The sequence below is a fragment of the Exophiala spinifera genome, assembly GCF_000836115.1.
Source record: "Exophiala spinifera strain CBS 89968 unplaced genomic scaffold supercont1.2, whole genome shotgun sequence".
Classification (NCBI taxonomy): Eukaryota; Fungi; Ascomycota; class Eurotiomycetes; order Chaetothyriales; family Herpotrichiellaceae; genus Exophiala; species Exophiala spinifera.
In genome coordinates, this window is record NW_015622514.1 from 438,174 (window position 1) to 459,665 (window position 21,492).

Below are 21,492 nucleotides of genomic sequence, written 5' to 3' on the forward strand. Positions count from 1 at the left end.
GGCTATCGCGCATTGCTTATGGCTTCTCATAGATCCAGTCAAACTGAGCAGACTTCCAGCTTTGGACCTCTTCTGGCGTGAACCACAAAGCAATCTCCTTCTTTGCGCTCTCAACACCGTCAGAGCCGTGGCAGACGTTGCGACCGACATCGATGGCATAATCACCACGGATAGTGCCTGGGGCGGATTGGAGAGGGTTGGTAGCACCGAGGATGGCTGGCAACGTCAGTCTGGATCAAAGGTCAATTCCGTGGATTGCACTCACAGCGGCCGGTCTTGCAAGCATCACGTCCTTCCCAGACCATGGCGACAATTGGTCCGCTCAGCATGTCTGAAGTCGTCAGCGTCGCTATAGTTAGCGGCAGATGTCCACATACAGGTAACGAGACCCTTGAAGAAAGGCTTCGATGAGAGATCCTCGTAGTGCTTCTCGAGGTGCTCCTTGGATGGGGAGACCATCTTCAGAGCAACCAGCTTGTAGCTTCACCGCCTTGTCAGAAACGCATTCCTCTCTCTTCTCAGGTTGTAGTTTTCTCACCCTCGCTTCTCAAATCGGCAGATGATGTCTCCAACAAGTCCTCGCTGTCGAGGAGTTAGCACAATAACTCGAGGGGAGTCGGTAGAGTCGAGTTTGGTATCGCCTGCGTACCTGGACGCCATCTGGCTTGACGGCAATGAAACTGGTCGAGCGTCAGTGGATTGTTTTCACAGGGCATGGATGACGCTCACGTTTGTTCGTTAGACATCTTGAAATGGTTTTGGCTTGCTGATGAGACCGTTCTGAGTTCGATTGTGAGAATGTTGCAGAGGAAAAGAAAACGGTTGCAATCCAGGAATGAGGGCAAATCTTTCGGGCAGCTTTTTTATTAGTGGGGAGCGAGGGGCATCACCAGCCTACTGTACACTATCCGTTCCAGCAAGTTATTATCCATGGCCCATACCAAACACTGCAGGGGTCCGTCTAATGCCCACCGCCGCCAATGACAGCGTGGCGGGCCAGCCTGCGGCGTGAAGGTGTTTGAATCCACATCGGTCACCAAAGAGGACACATTGGTTTGCCATACACTCGCTGCCCTTGACGAGAGTTGGACTTCTGGAAGCACTCCGTCAACACCATGGCTCGTTCTTCGAGGAGACTGTTAGGTTGGACATTCTCCTCCTTAGCAGTCATTGTCCTACTCTTTCTCGCTTCGTGCACAGGCAAGTATTATGTTTGGGGGCTACGAGAAATGTCCTGACAATGTGCAGTAGCGGTCAAACACCATGACTTCAAGCGATGTGAGCAGTCCGGCTTCTGCAAGAGGAACCGGGCACTTGCAGATTCCATGACTGAGAAAGGCGGGCCTGACTCCTCTCCCTACCAGCTGGACGGTGCATCGATCAAGTTCAAGGACGGCCGCTTAGAAGGCTCCATAGTCAAGACGTTGCAGGATGGCGAAGCGGTCAAGCTCCCTATGACTATCACATTTCTCGAGCGAGGAAACGTGCGCGTCACAATCGACGAAGAGAAGAGGAAGAAGGGAGAGATTGAGCTGAGACACGGCAGTGTGGCCCGGAAGGAAAGATACAATGAAGCCGCTGCATGGGCACTGACTGGAGCTGGCCTACAGTCCCAGAAATCCTCCTCGCTGAAGAAGGTATCCAAGGATGTGAGTGAGGTCACATGGGGTCCAGAAGGCCGCTTCAAAGCAACGATTCAACATGCCCCTTTTGGTATGGAATTCTGGGCCGGCGACGACAAGCAAGTCGTGCTCAATGGACGTGGATTCATGAACATAGAGCACTGGCGTCCCAAGGTCGACAAGCCTACAGCTGATGAGAATGCCACTGGGGAAGCTGCAGCTGCTCCGTCTGAGGATGAAAGCACTTGGTGGGAGGAGAGCTTTGGCGGCAACACAGACTCTAAGCCCAAAGGCCCTGAGAGTGTAGCCATGGACATCACATTCCCCGGATATGGCCACGTTTTCGGACTTGCAGAACACGCTGGACCGTTGTCCTTGAAACAAACACGCGGCGGAGATGGTAATTACGACCAACCGTACCGCATGTACAACAGTGACATTTTCGAGTATGAGCTTGATAGTCCGATGACACTTTACGGTTCTATTCCATTCATGCAAGCTCACAAGAAGGACTCCACCGTCGGTGTTTTCTGGCTGAATGCTGCCGAAACCTGGGTTGACATCACGAAACCCTCTCACGGCGGAAACCCTCTCACTCTCGGTCTGAGTGGAGGTGTCGTCGACACCCAAACACATTGGATGTCAGAGAGCGGTCTCTTGGATGTTTTCGTCATGCTCGGTCCAACTCCTCAAGAACTCTCAAAGTCTTACGGCGAGTTGACTGGCTACACCCAGCTCCCGGCTTCTTTTTCCCTGGGTTATCACCAATGCCGATGGAATTACGTGAGCGATGAGGATGTCAAGGACGTGGATCGGAAATTTGACAAGCACAATATCCCGTACGACGTGATCTGGCTTGACATTGAATATACTGATGACAAGCAATACTTCACGTGGGATCCTCACACGTTCCCAGACCCTATCTCCATGGAGAAGCAGTTAGATGAGACTGAACGCAAGCTTGTGGTTATCATCGATCCACATATCAAGAACAAGGGTGGTTACACGGTCGATGAAGAGCTCAAGAGCAAGGGGCTAGCGGTGAAAAACAAAGAAAACAACGTCTTCGAAGGATGGTGCTGGCCTGGCAGCTCACACTGGATTGATGCGTTCAATCCCGCAGCCAGAGCTTGGTGGAAGACTTTGTTCAGCTATGACCGATTCAAGGGCACGATGAACAACGTCTGGTTGTGGAACGATATGAATGAGCCTTCAGTGTTTAATGGCCCAGAGATCACAATGCCGCGGGACAACATCCATCATGGAAACTGGGAGCATCGAGACGTACACAACATCAACGGCATGACCTTCCACAATGCCACTTATCACGCACTACTTGAACGTAAGAAGGGCGAAGTCCTGCGGCCTTTTATCTTGACGAGATCATTTTATGCTGGGTCCCAACGATCAGCTGCAATGTGGACCGGAGATAACCAAGCCAATTGGGACCATCTTGCCGTCTCAATTCCGATGATACTGAATCAGGGAGTAAGTGGCTATCCATTTGCTGGCGCCGACGTTGGAGGTTTCTTTGGCAACCCCAGCAAAGAGCTCCAGACTCGTTGGTATCAGGCTGGTGTGTTTTATCCCTTTATGCGTGGACATGCGCATATCGACACACGCAGGCGCGAACCTTATCTTTTGGGCGAGCCATATACGAGCATTATGGCACAAGCCATTCGATTGCGATATGCATTGTTCCCCGCTTGGTATACCGCCTTCCACGAAGCATCAACAGATGGCTACCCCATAGTTCGCGCACAGTACTACGTTCACCCCGAAGACGAGAAGGGCTTTGCGATAGACGATCAGTTCTACCTTGGCTCGACCGGATTGTTGGCCAAACCGGTCACCACTGAAGGCGCAGAAAGTGTCGAAATCTATCTCGCGGATTCTGAGAATTATTACGATTACTTCGACTACACTATTTACAGCGGGGGTTCCAAGACCCACAAGATCCAAGCACCACTAGACAAAATCCCTTTGCTGATGCAAGGTGGAAACATTATTCCGCGAAAGGATCGACCTCGGAAGAGTTCTGGTCTCATGAAATGGGATCCGTATACGCTTGTCGTTGTCCTAGACAGCAACACTCAGGCTGCAGGCACCCTCTACGTTGACGATGGCGAAACGTTCGATTATGAACAAGGAGCATTCATTCACCGAAGGTTTACTTTTGCCGGTGGTGAGCTGACAAGCACAAACATTGGTACCAAGGGAGCGAAGACAGCCCAGTACCTAAAGGCTATGAAAGATGTAACTGTGGAGAAAATCATCGTGGTGAATGCGCCAGCCGCATGGTCAGAGATGAAAGAGGTGTCCATAACTGGGGAGGGCATCAAAGGCACGGCTTCAGCGGAGCTGATGTACTACGCGGCAGCAGGAGGCAAAGCCGCATGGGCCGTCATCCGAAGCCCTGGAGTGAGCATTGGGGCAGACTGGGCCATCTCTCTGTCAAAGGCCCCTGGCGAGAAATCCGAAATCTAAGTCGCCTGTATAAGTAAGATAGGAAGTAGCTGAAAAATAAAAGTATTACGCTTCGAGCAAACTGGATAGATGCACCCATAATTGTACGGTTACATAAGTATCAGTTTGAAAAGGAAGACAGCTGACTGCTGTATATCAATCACAACAAACCGCAGATCAATGTAGAGTGGCCGTCAGAAGCTGCTTAAAGGCCGAAAGCAACTTGACAATGGGCAAGATAAAATGTGCGAGTCTGAGGACGTCGAGGTCAGGGGCTTCGTGCAGTCTCCACCAATTTAACGCTGTGGACGGATGGCTGTATGCGCTTGTCCTGTTCCTGGCGAGATCCTCAACCGCAGAACCAGGATCTTCTGGCGTCGCAATCTGGGACTGGCGAACTGCGGTTGCCCTCCATATTTTCACGCGATGGCTTCTCAATCTTGTTCTTTCTGACAAGACTGAGTGACACGTATGCGGCTTTGAAGCTTCTTCCGTTTGACCTTCTCCCGCCGCCGAGGCTTCTTTGTTCCGGGCCACCATGTTCGGCTTCCTGTCTGTTGTCGTCGACTACTTCGCCCCGGCGTTGTGAGTAGAGACCTCACGCTTGGGGAACGTCCAGAGTGACAACTGACCACCGTCGATAGCCTCATCTTGTCCCCGATCACCTCTTATGCCGACCAGATAGCCTCGATCCATCGCAGGAAGACGAGCGATGGATTCTCCCTCGACATCCCCCTGATCATGCTTGTTGCATCGATTCTGAAGTGAGCCATGTCCCTCGTTCGCGCATGGGAAAGAGACGTTGGAATTTCTGACAAGATACCAAGAGTCTTCTACTGGTTTGGAGCATACTATGACAAATCGCTCTTGGCCCAGGCCTCGTTGATGATTGTGGTCCAAATCATCCTCTTGAAGGTTGCTCTGGACAACAGAGCCCCGGATGGATCGCAGCACACGCCTTTCCACGGCTACACGGTGGAAAATGGTCTGCGGGATCTGTTAGAGGGTCGACGCCCTTACGGATTCTGGCAATGGAGCAGTTCAAAGCCGTGAGTCGCCCAGCATGATCTGAAAAAGCCTGGGTAGTGATTTAACCTGCGGCAGGTATTTTCAATTTCTCGGATACCTTGCAGGGACTCTTTTGGTCGTCCATGTCCTACTCCCTTTCGTGTCCGGATCCCCTGCATACATCGCGTTCCTGGGCTATTTCGGACTGGCAGTGGAGGCCATCCTTCCGGTGCCGCAGATCGTCAAGAATCACAAAGCAAGATCATGCAAAGGATTTCGGCTTTCTGTCATCGCGAACTGGCTCGCCGGAGACGTCATGAAAATGAGCTATTTCTTTCTGAGCAGTCAGTATGTTCCGTGGCCTTTTCGACTTTGCGGAATGTTCCAGGCCTGCTGCGACAGCTACCTCGGATTGCAGTTCTACATGTACGGGGCCGGCCTAAGCGGAACAGACATCCCAATGACTTCTACGAGTACCAGTAAACCGGGTCTGTTTGGATGATAGACGGATGCCGGCCACATCTTTTCCACCACAGAAAATGGGAGGCCAATACTGAGCATGATATGAGCCACAAAAAAAGCGCACAAAATGCCTCAGACTGTACCGTTTGGTTTTGGAGTCATATATCAGACCATCCACATGAATATCCCTCTAAAGGCTTCCAGGAGCAATGGATTTGTCTTGATCGGAGTCAAGTGCCGGTTCAACTTTCGACCTTTGGGCCTGATGCCTTGCAAAGATGGCATCCGCCACAACGGTGGTCCGTATTGAAATTCGACAAAATCACCGGACAAGAGCTTTTAGCGCCTACAAATTCTTTTGACGTTTGCGCGGCAGTCAGATGTCAGTAAAGAGTGCCTTGTCCATAAAGCTCAGATCCAAGATCGACCGCTTAAATGTTTTGCCAGCGACACCATCGCCACGTTCGTTGGATTGCGACCTATTGCATCCACCGGCCACGCAAGCCCACGGGAACTGTACTCTATAGTCCTCCTTCGTTGCGACTAAAGAATGGACATCAATCTTCTAACTGGAGATGTGGCTGGTCGGCCAAGCTGGGAGTGGGGGAAGGTCTGGAATTGTTCCCAGTAGGAAAAGTTGAGGCTATTGCAAGTTGCGGAAACCATCGTCGTCAACCTGTGACCTCTTCTAGACTCGACTATAGAGTCGCCCTCAGTGTCTTCAATGTCTCCACGAATATTCCGGCTTCATCCTCATGCTGTTTCTTTTCGTCGAAAAACAATTTAGCTGTGCATCGCGGCCGACCTCGGCAGTACTCGTGAAGACTGAGTGTTCCTTCTACCAAGGAGGCAGAAAAGGTAGAAATGTAGACAAGTAGTGGAGGTAGAGGCAGGCATCACAAATCGGTGTTTATATCATCGGTCGTCTTCTTCTTCTGCTTCGTGAGACTCCTTTCATTCATATCCATCGTTCACGACTTGTGACCTTATGACATGAGGTACCTAGGTAGGTATCTGATGGGTATCTCCCTGCAACTCGACTCAATCCAACCCAACCCAACCCAACCAAACACAAAACCCAAATAAGCCCCCAGGCTTGAGATTTGAGAGCTGTGCCGTGTGTCTCGACCTCGGTAATCTTTGCCCTTCCAAACCCCCTTCCCCGTCTAGAGTTAAGATCCGGTTCAGTTTCGTACCTCCTTTTTTCTCCTTTTTTCTCCTTTTTCCATTCGTATCCTTTTCCTTTCACCCCTTCTTTGGTGGAGTGAGTACTGTCACAACAACAATGGCAGGGACCAACTGAGAAAGACAGAGAGAGTAAAAACAAGCCCAGGGTATTGTAACAAAAAAAGATGCTCTCTTCCACCCCGTATGATGATGATGATGACGACGATCATGATGACGATTCCCATACTACTGTGCAGCCTGGAGCCCACTTTCACTCCAGAGATTCATTTGATCATGTCAGAAACAGAGAAAAAAAAGCCCACCGAGAATGCACGTAAAATCTTAGGACTGAGCTTAAGCCTGGTCAGCGAGCTGTCCCTGACCACCCCGGCCGCGATTTCCTCGATATCCATGGCCTCGGTTTCCGTAGCCACCGCGGTAATTACCTCCATACTGACGGCCACGGCCATAGCCACCCCTGCCGCGTCCTCGGTAGCCGCCGTCGACGTTTCCTTGACCAAATGTCTCCAGGTTCTTCTTGTATTCTTCGCTTCTGATTTGTCTACCGGTGCTTCGATCACCGTCTTCGCGATCTCTTGCTTCGGAAGATATGTTGTCGAAGAATGAACTGGATTTGTTATAAGCTGGGGCAGCATTCAAACTGTCCTTTCTTTGCGGTGTAGTGGCTGTCGCGTCGCCGTCGACTGGCTCAGATACCACGTTCTCCTCGGCTCCAGCAACGGGCGGAGATCCTGTGGCTATGGCTTCTTTGATCAGATCTTCCTTGTTGAATTTCGCATTTGCAGACTCGAAGTCGAAGTCAGAGTTTGGTATTTCAATCCTCTTGGCTCCACCGCCACGTCCACCTCGTTGGCCGCGGAACGAGCCTCTACCTCCACGGACGGTGCCGTTCGTGGAGCCTGAGGTGGACACTTCTGCCAGCTTCCTTGTTACCGCATCAACAGATGCTGATATGGGAGCGGGTTTGGTCTGCGCGGTAGCTGCTGCTTGGGGATTAAGCTTAGCCATAGCCGCTGCTACCGCTTCTTTCGCTTGTCTGGCTGCCTCGTCCATTGCTGATTGAGACGAAATGGGCTTTGCAGGTTTCGGGGCAGTGCCATTCGTTGCTGACACATCTGCTGCAGGTACAGCTGGAGGAGTGAATGATTTTTGATTGACTGTGAAAGGAACTGCTGGGGCGACTTTACTGGACTTGGGACCTGGTGCCGCAGCTTTTGTCGGTGCCGCCTGGGACCCAGTTTTTGGTGCTGGAGGCGGCTTAGCCGCCACCTGAGCGGCTGTGGGCTTTGATTGAGTTGGGGCGTCTTTTGGTGGTACAGGGAAGGGGGGTTGGGCAGCTTTGTTGTCAACTGGTAGTTCGGAAGTGAGGTTGTTATTCGCACTATTCGGAGCAGGTCGAGAATGAGGGTCTTGTGGAGGTTGAGATGCGGGTGGCGGACCATTGTTACCCTGACTTGGAGGTCCAATGGGGGCCGGGGAAGGTTGAAACTGGGGACCAGGGCCTTGCGGGAAGCCCTGCCCTGGAGGACCAAAGTATCCAGGGGGAGGCGGCCCGTAAGGTGAGAACCCAGGTCCAGGAGGTCCAAATCCACCAGGAGGGGGACCATACCCTCTGCCGAATTGCCCTGGAGGATAGAAGCCGCCGAAGGGAGGATGCGGAGGGTAGCCAGGAGGAGAGAAATGTTCGCGTGGGGGACCAGGAGGCGGCGGACCTGGCTGAGACGCGTTCTAAATGGGCGAGCATAGTTAGCATTGAGCCAATCCTAGTCGCTTGAGCAGGAGATGAATAAAGTAGATGGTCTCATCAGAAGGAAGGCAACGGAAATATCCACATGGCTTTGCGCTTTCAGAACAGGTCTGTGAATTTACATCCGAAATGTTTCATCATGTAAGACTGTGCAGGGAGGAGCTGCTGAGGAGGCCTACCAGAATAGCTGGATCATTTGGCATGCTTGGAGGAGGAGATGGCTGTGACTGTTCCTCCTCTGCAATCTTGATATCCTTGACATCGCTGCCTCGAAAAACGATAAAGCCATATTTCTGCTGTGAAGGGGGGATAAATTTCTCCGCCTTTCGATCTTCGGTCCCAAACGAGTAGACGTTCTCGAGTGCGATTGTAGATTGTTCAGGGTTTATTTCGTGAAGCGTGCCGAGATAGCTGTACGAGCCTTGTTAGTGTCGAGAAATGAATCGCAGTTCGAGGACACATTACCGAATTTCACTTTTGGAGATGAGGTTGAACCTCTGGCCGATCAAATGATCCATGTCCATGTTCGCGAAATGAGCGCGCGCTGGTCAAGAAAGAGAGACTAATATTACATGAGAGAAGGAAATGTCAGATCGCGTAAAGGGTGTGTTATGAGCTGGCTGATGCACGAAGAGAGAGATTTCCAAGTTCGAACACGAGTGGCTGAGATTTCGAATTGCCCTTGGAGCTGTTCACTTCACCGTACTAGCTTGGCAAAGACAGTACGGCGGAGTAAACGCATTATGGCGTCCGCAAGTGTGTTCTGGTCCATCAGAGGTTTGTTCAGGGATTTGCAAGGCGACGGCTTTTTATCCGTTCCCTGTGAGGTAAGTATCGTCCTCCCTCTGAGTCCTCGCTGGCCTGCAATGGCCGCGTTTGGGATGGCTGATCAACCCGGTAATTACTTTCAAACCGAGTAGGTGCCCTCCTCACTGCACAACACTGGTATCCTGGTTGACCCGTTTGGACAGCTCTTCGTTAGCGGACAATGATCGAAAGCAACGTAAAGCAGCAAATACGCAAGGAGATCCGGTCAAATTTTCCACCAAGATTTTGGCTCTCGGAGTCAATTACTTCTTCGACCCGAAGGGCGATGTTGTTTTTGTCGCTGAAGCTGGCGGCTCGGTGACGGGACTGAGGCTATCTACCAATGAATTGTCCAGTACTCCAAGAGGTCCTCAAGGGCCTTTGACCAGCCTGGCTTTTCATGCTGTCAAATCGTCCCAAGACCCCTTTACCACAATGACCATCTTTTCCGGTTCCTGGGACAAGTCCGTATGGAAGTATACCTTCAAATTTGCCGATGGCACCACTCAAGGGCGAACAGTTACCGACATCACCTCGTTTTCTGCACATCGAGACTTTGTCAAATGCCTTCTGGTCGTCCGAACCCCAGACAAACACGACATTCTGATCACTGGTGGCACCGACGGTGACATCCGGTTTTGGTCATTAGAAGGGAAAGCCCTCGCAGCGATCAACCCAAATTGTCGCGGGATTGAATCTCTTGTGCTGGATCCTCTATCCTCTCCAGACTCACCAATCGTCATGGTGTCCACGTCTAAGCAGGAGATATTCGCGATCACGGTGCCCGAGTTAGAGCAGATAAAGTCGTCTCAATTACAACTGCAAAACCCCATCCTTGCACATGCTACCAGTGTTTATAAATTACATTTCGACGATGATGGGGATCTGTGGACGGCTTCAGCAGACACGACGGCGAAGCAGCTGTCGAGAGATGAGGGTTGGAATGCTATCATGACCCTTCAGCATCCCGATTTTGTCCGAGATGTAGTCACTCACGATACGTATGGCTGGGTCATCACTGCATGTCGAGATGAAGAAATAAGAGTATGGAATAAGGCGACCGGCGACCTACATCATGTGTTTTCTGGCCATTACGAGGAGGTTACCGGTTTGGCCTTGTCGGAAGATGTGCTTGTCAGTGTCAGTATTGATGCCACTTTACGGAGATGGAGCCTAGCCCCCGCCGATCTCCAGCGAGCAGTAGAAGAAGCCCGAAACCCCAAACTCGTGGAGGACAATCCGGAACCCACGGTGGACTTGTCAATGCTGACTGAAGAGGAAGAGGCCGAGTTGCGCGCATTGATGGAATCCGAAGAGCAAGATGTGCTTGAGAAGATGGTTCGAGACGAACAGTGATGGATCCTGGTCGGAGCGAGGCCACCGTACATACGGACTTGAGAACTGTCCAGGCTACTCAGGCTGCGATGATGAAGCTTTTGTCCTCGTAGTACCAACTAGTAGGATCCATCTTATCTCCTGTTATCAATGCGCCGGCTTAGGTAAGCAGCTCGTCAGCCAAAGGCGCCTCGTGATTGGTTGGCCTGGGACCGTGGGTGGTCAATCGCAACTCTGTGCTTTTTCTGTCTTACCGGCGAAAACTCTGAACAGCCTTCTAGAGGTTTAGCTGCCAGCTGGGACATTCCTAAGGCTCGTCACTCTCTTCATCGATCTGTCTCCGACTTTGCCGGGCGCTGCTTCCAATCCCTCCGTGCAACCGGCACTTTCCGCATACAAGCGACAAAACTTTTCCTCAGAGCCTTGCGGAGACATCCAGGGCCCACGTGCTCAACGGACATCGAATCTTTCAAACTTCACACTCACCTCTCATTGTCACGAGACTGACTGCAATCGACGCCATCAGTCTGTCTATTGACAATATACAATCCTCTTTGATCAATCTCGACGCTGCTCCGTAAGCACTCGGCCCTCGATGGTTGAGGGGAACGCCGGACTCCACCTGCAAAATGCCCTGGCAGAGAGTCCGTCGCCTTATGTAAGTCAGTCAGCGAGCGACCTGGACGTTTTTAATGACAGTTTCAGCTTCGGGCGCACAAGGACAACCCGGTAGCATGGCAAGAGTGGTCGGACGCCACTCTGGCGCTTGCTAAGCAGCATCAACGATTAATCTTCCTGAGTATCGGCTACCATGCGTGCCATTGTGAGGACCCCTCTTGTTGCAGACCCATCGGAGACTAACAGACTGGAAGGGTGCCATGTCATGGAACATGAATCATTCAGTTCTCCCGAAATTGCCGATCTGCTGAACGAGTTCTTCATCCCGATTAAGCTCGACAGAGAGACAAGGCCAGACCTCGATGATATCTACATGAGCTATGTCACTGCAACGACAGGTTCCGGCGGCTGGCCGCTGAATGTTTTTCTGACTCCCGATCTGAAACCTGTCTTTGGAGGCACGTATTGGCCCGGCCCATCGCCATCGAGCAGCGTCAAACAAGCCACACCGGCGGGAGACGACGCACCAGTGACTATCATTGACATTTTGCACAAAATGCGGGATGTATGGACGAATCAGCGCGAGAAGTGTATCCAGTCCTCAATTGATATCACCAACCAATTGCGAGCCTTTGCGGCCGAGGGGATTCATTCTCAGACCAATACTCAGAGCCAGGGCAATGAATCGGATACGGCTGAACCCCTGGAGATCGATCTCCTGGACGATGCTCTCGAGCACTTCATATCCCGATACGACTCGGTCCATGGCGGCTTCAGCGCCTCTGTCACTGCGCCCAAATTCCCTACCCCATCGAACCTGACTTTCCTCCTTCGTATTGGCGCCGCCATTGCTCAACCTTCCACACACACGCGATTTGGGTTCTTCAGCCCCGTGCCAGGCATCTTAGGGACGCCGTCTTGCACAAAGGCTGCGTCCATGTCACTGCACACTCTGCTCGCCATGTCTCGATCTGGGCTGCGGGATCAGCTTGGGTATGGCTTCCACAGATACAGTGTCACCCCGGATTGGAATCTCCCTCATTTCGAAAAGATGATGTGCGACAACGCCCAACTACTTGGCTGCTACTGCGATGCATGGGCACTTGGTCGCGATCCGGAAATCCTCGGCACCATCTACAACCTGGTAGAGTACTTTACGAACTCGGACTCGCCGATCGTGGCGCCTCAAGGAGGCTGGTACGCAAGTGAAGACGCCGACTCGAACCCCTCTTTGCCCAAGCTCGCCAACGGCGTTCCTGCATCAGAAGACAAGAAGGAAGGCGCGTATTACGTGTGGACGTACAAGGAGCTTCAGGCCATTCTGGGCGAACGGGATGCCGCGATTGTCGCCCGCCACTTCGGCGTCAAGCTGGACGGCAACGTCCCCGCCGAGCATGACATCCACGACGAGTTCCTCACTCAGAACGTGCTGCACATTGAAGCCACGCCATCGGTTCTGGCGAAAGAGTTTGGCGTACCCGAAGAGGAGATCGTCCAGATCATCAAGTCTGGGCGCACCAAACTGCTCGAGCACCGCAAGTCGAAACGCGAACATCCCAGCATCGACACCAAGATTCTGGCGTCCTGGAACGGTCTTGCAATTGCAGCGCTATCTCGCGCTGCGAACACCCTCGCCACTATCGACAAGACGCGCGCCCGCGCGTGCCAGGAAGCCGCGGAAAAGGCTGCCACGTTCATCCGCAGGGAGATGTACGACGAATCTACCGGACGCCTGTCCCGCACGCCGGACTCCCAGGCCGCGTTCGTGGATGACTACGCGTATTTGATCCTTGGACTGCTCTCGCTGTACGACCTGACGCTTGCGCAGCCGTACCTGGACTGGGCCATCCAACTACAAAAGTACGTCGACGGGCACTTTGCGTCCACCACGGGCGGGTATTTCCAGGCCGAGGCGTCCGCGGAGCAGATCATCAGGTTGAAGCCGGGCACGGACAACTCTCTCCCGTCGCCGAATGGAATTATATGTACCAATCTGCTTTATCTCGCGTCATATTGTCAGAGCGCCTCTCCATCCACGGCCACGACAGCGGACGGACACAACTACCTCGGTAAAGCCAAGGGTATCCTCGACGCTTTTGCCGTGGAGATTATCCAGCATCCGTTCCTGTTCGTCAGCCTGCTGGCCTGTGTGGTCATGCAAGAAGTCGGAGCGAAGACACTGATTGCACCCATGACTACGCGGGACAGCGAGTTACGCCGTCTCAAGGGCTGGGGCCGCACCGTTGTCAAGGGCCTCGTGCCGGAAGTCATGATATGCACGAGAGAAGGCGTGTGCCGACCCTTGAAACAAAGTGACTTGGAAGACGTAGATGACGAGCCTGATGAAGGTGTTGTCGGCGCTTCGGTGGACACGACGTCGAAATCTTAAGGGCGCACGAGATGGGGGTATAGGGCTGTTTCGCAGTACATTGCTGCTTTGGGAAACAATGCGTTATCGCAACACATCGGTCCTTTCAGGTGTTTAGACAGCCTATTCGATGGCTTGGAGTCATTGGGAGGACAAGGCATACGCTCAGATAGCTGGCTACTTACGGTGCCATTTACGGCTACGGGTGTTATAGGATATTCGAGAGGTTGGATTGGGTTGACACAGTCTTTATAAAAAAATCATGTTCTTCTACGCCTCTGTCTTCCTCTCTCTAATTCTAGCTGGCATGCCTTGTGAAGGTCATAACTGTGGAGATGTTAGACGAAGCTAGAGAGAGCGATGCCGATCTTATCGATCGGTACGGCATAGTTACATTCGTCCGGTCGAATAAGTTTGCGTTGTCTATGTCGGTGAGCGACTTTGGAAAGGGTGCGCGGGAGAGTACTCGAGCCGACCAAGGCTCTGTCTCCCTCGGGTGGGCGCAGGAGAAACTCTCCAGCCGTACGTTGATATCTCCAGGCCGTAGAGTCGTTCCTCTTGGAAGGGGGGGAGCTTGTAAAGTTGTGTCCGTGGCACGTTGACTGGCAGATGTCCGGGCCAGCGACGGGGGGTTCGATCACGGTACGCGACCGCTAATAGGTCCTGACGGGCCAGGCAGTGCTAGACCACCGATCCGAAGCCAGTTCAGTCCCCATGTCATGGCGAGTTCCTCGAGGCAGGTTTCCAGATTGTACCTGACGTCGGCCGAGTGGTCGTGACGATCTGTCACCACAGGCCTCATGTCGTCGGGCCTGTAGACCTTGACGTAGTAAAACTCGAGCAGGCTTCGGACCCTGTCAGCTAGAAAGGGGGGTGAGTGTCGTGTCAAAATCAAAACCGTCGATCAAACTCTAACCGGTAAAAAGAGGAATGGCCAGGGGAAGGAGGAGGAGGAGGAGAGGGGGGGGGGTTTGTCTGTGTCTATCTGTCTTACGGTGGAACTGGAGTTGCTTGAATTCCAAGACGGTCCTCGGGAAATCAGGGTGTACCTCCCACGACTCCTCGTGGCGGGGGAGCATGGTCGGGTCCTTGTCGTCGATGGCTCTGGCGCCTTTCCTGCTCAGGAGACGTCTCCGTTCGGCGTCGACGAGGCGCTTCGATTCGGGCGTCAGGGAGGAGATGGGTGCTACGGCATGGTGCGGCCGCCACACGAGCGAGTTCTTGGATTTGGATTCGTGGTTCTTCAGTCTCTCCTCGAGCACGGCGAGGCGAAAGCCCAGGCCGAGCGTGGAGCGACTGCCCTCGCGCGACAGAAGTTCATTCTGTACCACCTGGAAGATGTTGAGGCCCAGGTCTGCGTTCATCGTCCGCGAAAAGCATGGTCGAAGAGATCGGAGGACGCGAAGGGTCGAGAGATGGACAGAACGAACATTCCAGACAGCGAGACGCCATCGAGACGGCCACAGAGACTTGTTCCTTGTCTTGCGTCACTGCGCATCAAAACAGGGCAAATAAAAAAATTTATCTGGGCGGAAAGTGAAGCGAAGTGCTACGGGATCTTCGGCTGCTTGGAGGTACCAACTAAATAGCTGCAGGCACCGAAGCCTCGCTCACCTCTGCCCCCGGCATTAGGGACAGAAGTAGAGGTCCAGAAGCCATGTACCTTGACATGGGATTGAGGGCTGCGCTCGGAACAAGAAGTGCATCCCGTGCATCCCCGGGGGGTGCCATCTCAGTATCAAATGTCTGGACCGGCGAGTGTGCCGAGCAGCAGCAACACCTACAAACCGCCATTGCTCCGTCTCATCAATAACGGCTTCCAAGCGGACAACAAGTTGGTACAGAGTTTGGAGTTATAAAGGCAAGATATTGCGACTGTCGCGACAGTTGTCTTCAGGTTCTCTCCTACTCCTTGCCCTTGAGCTCATCCGGAGTGTCCTCCTGGTTGTTCCATCTGCCCTTTTGAAAGGCCTCAATGACCTTGAGGTTCTCCCATACCTTCCAGGTTTGAGGGAAGTCGTTTTGAACATCGACACCAAATCTCAGGGCTCCGTCAATAGCAGGTGCTAGAGCGCAATCTGCCATGGACACTTCGTCACCAACGCTGTATCTTCCAGAGTACTGCTTAACCAATTCTTCATAGGCTCGAAACCCGAGAACCATGAAGTGTTGCTGCCAATCCTTTGCTTCGACCCTCAGGGGTTTGATGAAGTTCAGAACTCTGAGATTGGTGACCGGTTGAATATCGCAAGCTACAATGTCGAATAACTCGCGTACCCTGGCTCGACCAACTGGGTCATCTGGAAGAGGGAGCAATCTGGGCAAATCAGGCCTTGTCTCCTCAAAGAACTCCAGGATTGCTGGCGATTGTCGTATCTTGGTAACGAGCTCGCCTGACCGGGCGTCCGTTACAATGAGAGTTGGTACAGATTCACTGGGGTTGAGAATTCTATATTCGTCCCCGTGTTGCTCGCCTTTGACAAGGTGGATGAACTTGTAATCCAGGGAGATGCCCTTGAGCAATGCAGCAATTCGAATTCGTGCTGAGCAGGAGGATCGAAAATAGCTGTACAACGTGTAGTGGTATTCTTCAGCCATGGCCGCGTGGCTTATTGCTTTCGGCGCGTTCGTTCACAAAAGGGTCGCATCAACAGGATCAAAGCATATGCTGTTCCCCCCGGCGTTGCCACTATACTTCGAAAGCATTCCATTGAGCAGCCGTCAAGGGCCATGGACACTCGGGATATATAGCTTACCGTTGCTTCTGGCCATAACACGGAATGGCCTCCGCATATTCGCGGGGAAATGCAGGGGATTCCGCGCCGGCTCGGAAAGATTCGAAACCCTGCAGTAGCTGTCAGGATAGGTCGTAGGCGGTAGGGATACGCATGGATTAGACTCTCGCAGACTCGCTGAAAGGAGTCCTGGTGATATCTGCTATCGTCCTATCAAGGTGAGATGAAGCCCGACGGTTGAGCTGTTTCTTCCGGAAAAACCACGGCATTGCAGACTGCGGGGACGACGATGTCAATGTGTGTGTGTCATAGCGATTCTTCCTTGTCTTGACTGCGCCGTAGATCCTGGGTAAAGCGTTTGACATCAGGAGTTCCTTCGCATGCAGAGAGACATCCATTCCGTCCATCTCTCGTTCCTCATCTCCACCTCTCTCTCATTGTCCTGAGACGGTCGAGGAATCATGTCGCCCTCAGAAGTACGCATCGGCTACGTGCCCGAGCACTACCTCCTCCCGCTGCACCTCTGCACAAAACACAATCTATTTCCCTCTTCGATAGAAAAAGTAACCTTGGTGCCGTTTCCTTCTGGCACCGGACATATGATCACTTCCCTGCGCTCAAACGAGATCGATCTGGCAATTGGCCTGACCGAAGGCTGGGTTGCAGGTCTGCTGAACGCGGAGAACTACAACAAGCCCGGAACGGAAAAAGGGTACTCCATAGTAGGATCATGGGTGGCCACGCCACTGAGATGGGCAGTCGTTACTGGCCGAAATCGGAACGACATCAATCGTGTCGACGATCTCAAGCAGCACCGCCGTGTGGGAGTCAGCAGGATTGGCAGCGGCAGTCACGTCATGGCATTTGTGCTGGCCGAGCAGGAAGGCTGGCTTCGTCAATCAAAAGACCAAAAGTCAGAAGGGCTCTCAATTGTGCCGCTGGGTCCTTTCAAAGATCTACGGGACGGCGTCACCAGTGCCAGTGCCGACTTCTTCATGTGGGAGCATTTCACGACCAAGCCATACTTTCACGGAGAGAATACACCACTGAAAAAGATTGGAGAGATATACACGCCCTGGCCGAGCTGGCATATTGCTGCATCCAGGTCGACATTTCCGAACCCCGAGTCAGACGATACGTTAAGGCAGATATTCCAAGCTTTTGACGAAGGTGTAAAGAGTTTCAATACAGACACCAATGCTGCAATCAAGATGTTGGGCACCGGTGAGGCGCAGTGTCATTATTCTGAAGAAGACGGCCGAGAGTGGTTGAAGGACGTCAAGTTTGTGGAAAATACGAGAGGAGTCGACGCGGCTGTCATGAGTGGTGTGGTTGATGTGCTGAAGACTGCCAGTGTCATTGGTAGTGATGTTGCCATCAAGCCTGGTGATGGAGTCGCGGGCATCTCCAGGTGAACAGGTGAAGTCCACAGTGACCAGGTGTTGCAAGACCGTCGAGCTCAGGTACATATTCAGGGAGATTGTCCCTTCTTGATGACTGAACCAGAGAAGCAGATATCCGAGCTGGTGCCCATGACAGATAATGTGCCACCTTTCCCACCAGTGGAATCACTTAGCTACTGCGTGAGCCGCAGAGCATGTGCTCTGAAGCCATGCATGTAGCCCATTGTTACTAGGCAATCACTGCACTTGCGGTACGACTCCATGTTCCTGGATCGATAAGAAGCGCGCAAGGACTGTAGGGCGCGAGTGTTAGTCAGCATCTGGTCCCTATCCAGCCTAGCGCCAATGGTGGACTGTGCCGCAGCCGAGGCGTGAGCCTCGCACGAGCCTTGCACAAGACTTGGCAGTTCCGGAGGCTGGTTCGAAGGGCTTGATTAGGGGCCTCGCTAGGGGCTCCTATGCCTGACTAAGTTCCCCTGGGCGCCCCCAAGATTCCTCTAGGCGCATAAACTCTCCCGCTTCGGGGCTCTCTGGGCTGGAGGCTTTAACGGGAAACAGCGTAGTCGGCATCGGACCAGCTTCCCTTCTCTCTTCTCTGCAGAAACGTCCCGTTCTGACTCCGCCACGGCTTCTTCCATCTCTTTTTTTCGCTGATCCAGTGAGATCAAGCGAGAACCTCCGACTGAAAAGCGGCCATCGCCTTTGTCATCGTGTGATTCGAATCGATATCGAAATCTCGAACATCGCAACACGCAAACCACCATTAGCAACGTTCAACATCTGCAAGCGTCGCACTGTCTTCGAATTGGGACAATTGTCCAAGATTGTCGCACTCCCCTCGTTCTTTACCAGGTCAGACACGTACATAAGACGGACAGGATGGCATTGTGACGCGCGCGACGAACTCTTGACAAGGGCCTTACTCCTCTGCCCATCTCAATTTGCCAGCGTCTGCTCTACAGACATGACTCCGAGTACCAACAATCCCTCCCCCAGCGTTGGCCAGCCTACCCCTCCAGCTGTCCCTTCGACGACCACCGCCGCTACAACCACCAATGACTCCGACAGTGAGAACACCCCCGAGGAGAGGCCGCCTCATACTTCTGAGATCGGTACGCTCAAGAAGCTCCCCAATCACGGCACCGCCTGGCTAGGTAGTTCCTCTGGTGTCTACTTTGTCAATACTGTGCGCCGTGCCTTTTCTACCGCCTTTGGCGCTTCAAATCTCGCTGGTCCTAATGCAGTTCCCGCCAGCGAAGACATCCTCACGGGTGAGGATGCTGAAGGCCGATCGTACAATGGTCCTCTGCATGAGGGTCCAAGTGAGACCGACTCATTACCGCATCTGCTTGCCTCTGCCCTCGGCAGACCACCAGATCGAAAGATTGCTTTTCAACTTGTCACGTCCTTTTTCACCGTGTGGCACCCCTTATTCCCCTTCCTCCATGGCCCGACCTTCTTGAAAGATATGGAGACTATATATCTTAACCAAAAGCGACATGCGAAAGCAACCAAGGAACATCCGTCCCCTATTGACCTCAGGAAGTTAATGACCTTCCAACTCATCATCAACATCGCGTCGCTAGATCGAAGTGACATTCTTCTACCCATGGAATCCCGCATCAAATCGAACGCTGACGTGAGCCGAGTGGCTGGGTGCCTTGCTCTGTCTCATGACATTACGAACATCCAAGCAATCCTTGCCGCTGAGCTCTATCTGGCGGCAACATTGGCGATTCGTCAGGCTAGCACGGTAGCCGGCATCGTGGTGAAGCTCATATACCATGCCGGTCTACATCGTTGTCCGCTGAGATACGCGCAGCTTTCGGCGGAGGATTGCGAAATCCGAAAACGAATCTTCTGGTCTGCATATGCGCTGGATCGGCATTGCAACCTGAGTTTAGGCGACCCAAATGCCATCCAGGATGATGATATTGACGTCTGCTTGTCTGGTCCAGAACTACACAAGGCTGTGTGGCGACCAATGATGCCGCAAGATGGTGATGAAACGATGGCCATGCCGCCCCCGAGACCACTCTCCGATGATTCACGCAACACTCAACAGGACAAGGAAGGCCCAGAAGCGAAAGAAAAGCGACTGCGAGAAGCAGCTTTGACGGCATATGTCCAATGGGGGAAGCTTACGGGGCAGATCATTGAAGTGTTTCACAAAAGTATCAATCACCGTTTCCCCAAACACGAACAAATCTTGCGCTTGACAAGCGACATCGAAACTTGGTGGAACGATCTACCAGGCTTCCTTACCGGAGAAGCCGATCCCGGCCAGCACCACGAGACCAGGAGCACGCACAAACCTTCGTCAAACGACGCCTCTTTTCTCCCTCCTCAACAGCACCTTTCAAGCTTCTTCAAAATCCTATATCACCGACTCCTCCTTCTCGTCAGTCGTCCGAGATTATCCCTTGATCAGTCGACACCCGAATTCCAGCATGGCTTACAAGTCTGCATTCGAGCGTCTCGTGGTATTGTCGCTGGACTGAAATCACACCGAAGCCATGGACAATCCATGTTCTTGCCTGGTTTGCTGTCCGCGGTTTGGATGTCGGGACTCATCATCGCATTCGCCTGCCAACTCGGGAAATACGCCAAAGCAAGAGCGTTGTCCGACATCCAGGCATGCCTCAGCATTCTCGACAGCATGAACACGAGATGGTACACAGTGCAGAATTGCCACAAGGTTTTGAATCTGCTCATGATCAACATCCAGTCCAGAAAGGCTTCCGCGAATGGCTTCTTGACCGTCCCCAAACCCGACCAGCCTTCTCCACAGAGCATGCCGAATGATTCCTCTGACTCGGCTCAGCCGCCCCGGAAACGTCAGCGCACAGGTGACGACCTGCCGCCCAGTCCACGAAAATCATCGTCTTCCATGACAGAATCAGCCACGCCGTCGCCCCACCAACAGCACCCATCCTTGTCTGCAACCGCGACGAGTCTGTCCCTTCTAAAGAACGCGCCCTCGTCAACCCAGGGGAGCACACCCGGGAATTGGCCCCCGTCACTCGGCTACGACGCCACGAATCCATCCGCACTCACCAACCCGGCGGCCTCGATGTCAAACTTTGATTTTTCCAACTGGGACCGAGGCCAACCTACGACGCAGCCACAGATAAACGCTGGTCTGGGGAGCGCCATCTATGCCACCCCCCAGGATCTCGCGTTTGCCCAGTCGACGATGAACATGAATTTGCCGCCGAGCAGCAACGGGGGCAATATGGGTGCTGGTGGCGGTGGCGGCGGTGACGGAGGAGGAGGAGGAGGTGGTGGTGCCAACAACGGCGGAGTGCAGGAGTACTCTGACCCCATGTTCTGGGGGAACATGGATTTCAACGTTGCTGATATTTTCGGTTCTGCCACGTGGGAGAATATGACGGGCCCTTTCGCCCCTGGTGGCGGTGGGTTCAATGGGGCCTGGGAGATGTGAATTGTGAACGGTAGCAACGGTCGACAAAAACGGTAAATGCATGACATTACGGTACCCACATAGGTTCCTTTACTTGATTGTGAAGCTCATTCATGCATGGGATGGGTTTCAATGGTCTCCCAAGGACACAATGAACCGAGACGGGCCAGGTCAGGTCAGGTCATCAAGGCATATGTTGGGGGGGGGGGGGGGGGGGGGAGATGATGTATTTCAATCCCATGAAGGACGCCGACGCAGGGTTAGTTGGAGCAAGTCAGGGCATGCATGCAATGCGCTGTTGGCCGGCTG

General features: G+C 53.0%; 10 protein-coding genes across 10 annotated transcripts; 6 read left to right on the forward strand and 4 right to left on the reverse strand.

The window, feature by feature from the left end:
• Window positions 1-16: 16 nt before the first annotated feature.
• Window positions 17-746, reverse strand: PV08_02438 (nucleoside diphosphate kinase; the record flags this gene model as incomplete). The annotated part of the gene is made up of 6 exons (XM_016376796.1): window positions 17-216; window positions 266-331; window positions 378-481; window positions 539-582; window positions 650-680; window positions 730-746. The coding sequence occupies 6 exons, from the start codon at window positions 744-746 to the stop codon at window positions 17-19; spliced, it is 462 nt and encodes a 153-aa protein (XP_016238366.1).
• Window positions 747-1,115: 369 nt separating this feature from the next.
• PV08_02439 (uncharacterized protein) lies at window positions 1,116-4,109 on the forward strand (the record flags this gene model as incomplete). Its single annotated transcript, XM_016376797.1, has 2 exons — window positions 1,116-1,143; window positions 1,249-4,109. The coding sequence occupies 2 exons, from the start codon at window positions 1,116-1,118 to the stop codon at window positions 4,107-4,109; spliced, it is 2,889 nt and encodes a 962-aa protein (XP_016238367.1).
• Window positions 4,110-4,626: 517 nt separating this feature from the next.
• PV08_02440 (uncharacterized protein) lies at window positions 4,627-5,598 on the forward strand (the record flags this gene model as incomplete). Its single annotated transcript, XM_016376798.1, has 4 exons — window positions 4,627-4,673; window positions 4,733-4,852; window positions 4,916-5,137; window positions 5,193-5,598. 4 exons carry the CDS (start codon window positions 4,627-4,629, stop codon window positions 5,596-5,598), a joined length of 795 nt encoding a protein of 264 aa, XP_016238368.1.
• A 1,481-nt stretch (window positions 5,599-7,079) lies between these two features.
• On the reverse strand, window positions 7,080-9,017 carry PV08_02441 (uncharacterized protein; the record flags this gene model as incomplete). Its single annotated transcript, XM_016376799.1, has 3 exons — window positions 7,080-8,474; window positions 8,673-8,904; window positions 8,959-9,017. 3 exons carry the CDS (start codon window positions 9,015-9,017, stop codon window positions 7,080-7,082), a joined length of 1,686 nt encoding a protein of 561 aa, XP_016238369.1.
• A 342-nt stretch (window positions 9,018-9,359) lies between these two features.
• PV08_02442 (uncharacterized protein) lies at window positions 9,360-10,656 on the forward strand (the record flags this gene model as incomplete). Its single annotated transcript, XM_016376800.1, has 2 exons — window positions 9,360-9,409; window positions 9,465-10,656. 2 exons carry the CDS (start codon window positions 9,360-9,362, stop codon window positions 10,654-10,656), a joined length of 1,242 nt encoding a protein of 413 aa, XP_016238370.1.
• Window positions 10,657-11,230: 574 nt separating this feature from the next.
• Window positions 11,231-13,642, forward strand: PV08_02443 (uncharacterized protein; the record flags this gene model as incomplete). Its single annotated transcript, XM_016376801.1, has 3 exons — window positions 11,231-11,293; window positions 11,341-11,458; window positions 11,508-13,642. 3 exons carry the CDS (start codon window positions 11,231-11,233, stop codon window positions 13,640-13,642), a joined length of 2,316 nt encoding a protein of 771 aa, XP_016238371.1.
• Window positions 13,643-14,258: 616 nt separating this feature from the next.
• PV08_02444 (uncharacterized protein) lies at window positions 14,259-14,985 on the reverse strand (the record flags this gene model as incomplete). The annotated part of the gene is made up of 2 exons (XM_016376802.1): window positions 14,259-14,482; window positions 14,616-14,985. The coding sequence occupies 2 exons, from the start codon at window positions 14,983-14,985 to the stop codon at window positions 14,259-14,261; spliced, it is 594 nt and encodes a 197-aa protein (XP_016238372.1).
• A 541-nt stretch (window positions 14,986-15,526) lies between these two features.
• PV08_02445 (maleylacetoacetate isomerase) lies at window positions 15,527-16,219 on the reverse strand (the record flags this gene model as incomplete). Its single annotated transcript, XM_016376803.1, has 1 exon — window positions 15,527-16,219. One exon carries the CDS (start codon window positions 16,217-16,219, stop codon window positions 15,527-15,529), a length of 693 nt encoding a protein of 230 aa, XP_016238373.1.
• Window positions 16,220-16,817: 598 nt separating this feature from the next.
• PV08_02446 (uncharacterized protein) lies at window positions 16,818-17,771 on the forward strand (the record flags this gene model as incomplete). The annotated part of the gene is made up of 1 exon (XM_016376804.1): window positions 16,818-17,771. One exon carries the CDS (start codon window positions 16,818-16,820, stop codon window positions 17,769-17,771), a length of 954 nt encoding a protein of 317 aa, XP_016238374.1.
• A 952-nt stretch (window positions 17,772-18,723) lies between these two features.
• Window positions 18,724-21,204, forward strand: PV08_02447 (uncharacterized protein; the record flags this gene model as incomplete). Its single annotated transcript, XM_016376805.1, has 1 exon — window positions 18,724-21,204. The coding sequence occupies one exon, from the start codon at window positions 18,724-18,726 to the stop codon at window positions 21,202-21,204; it is 2,481 nt and encodes an 826-aa protein (XP_016238375.1).
• Between the last annotated feature and the right edge of the window lie 288 nt (window positions 21,205-21,492).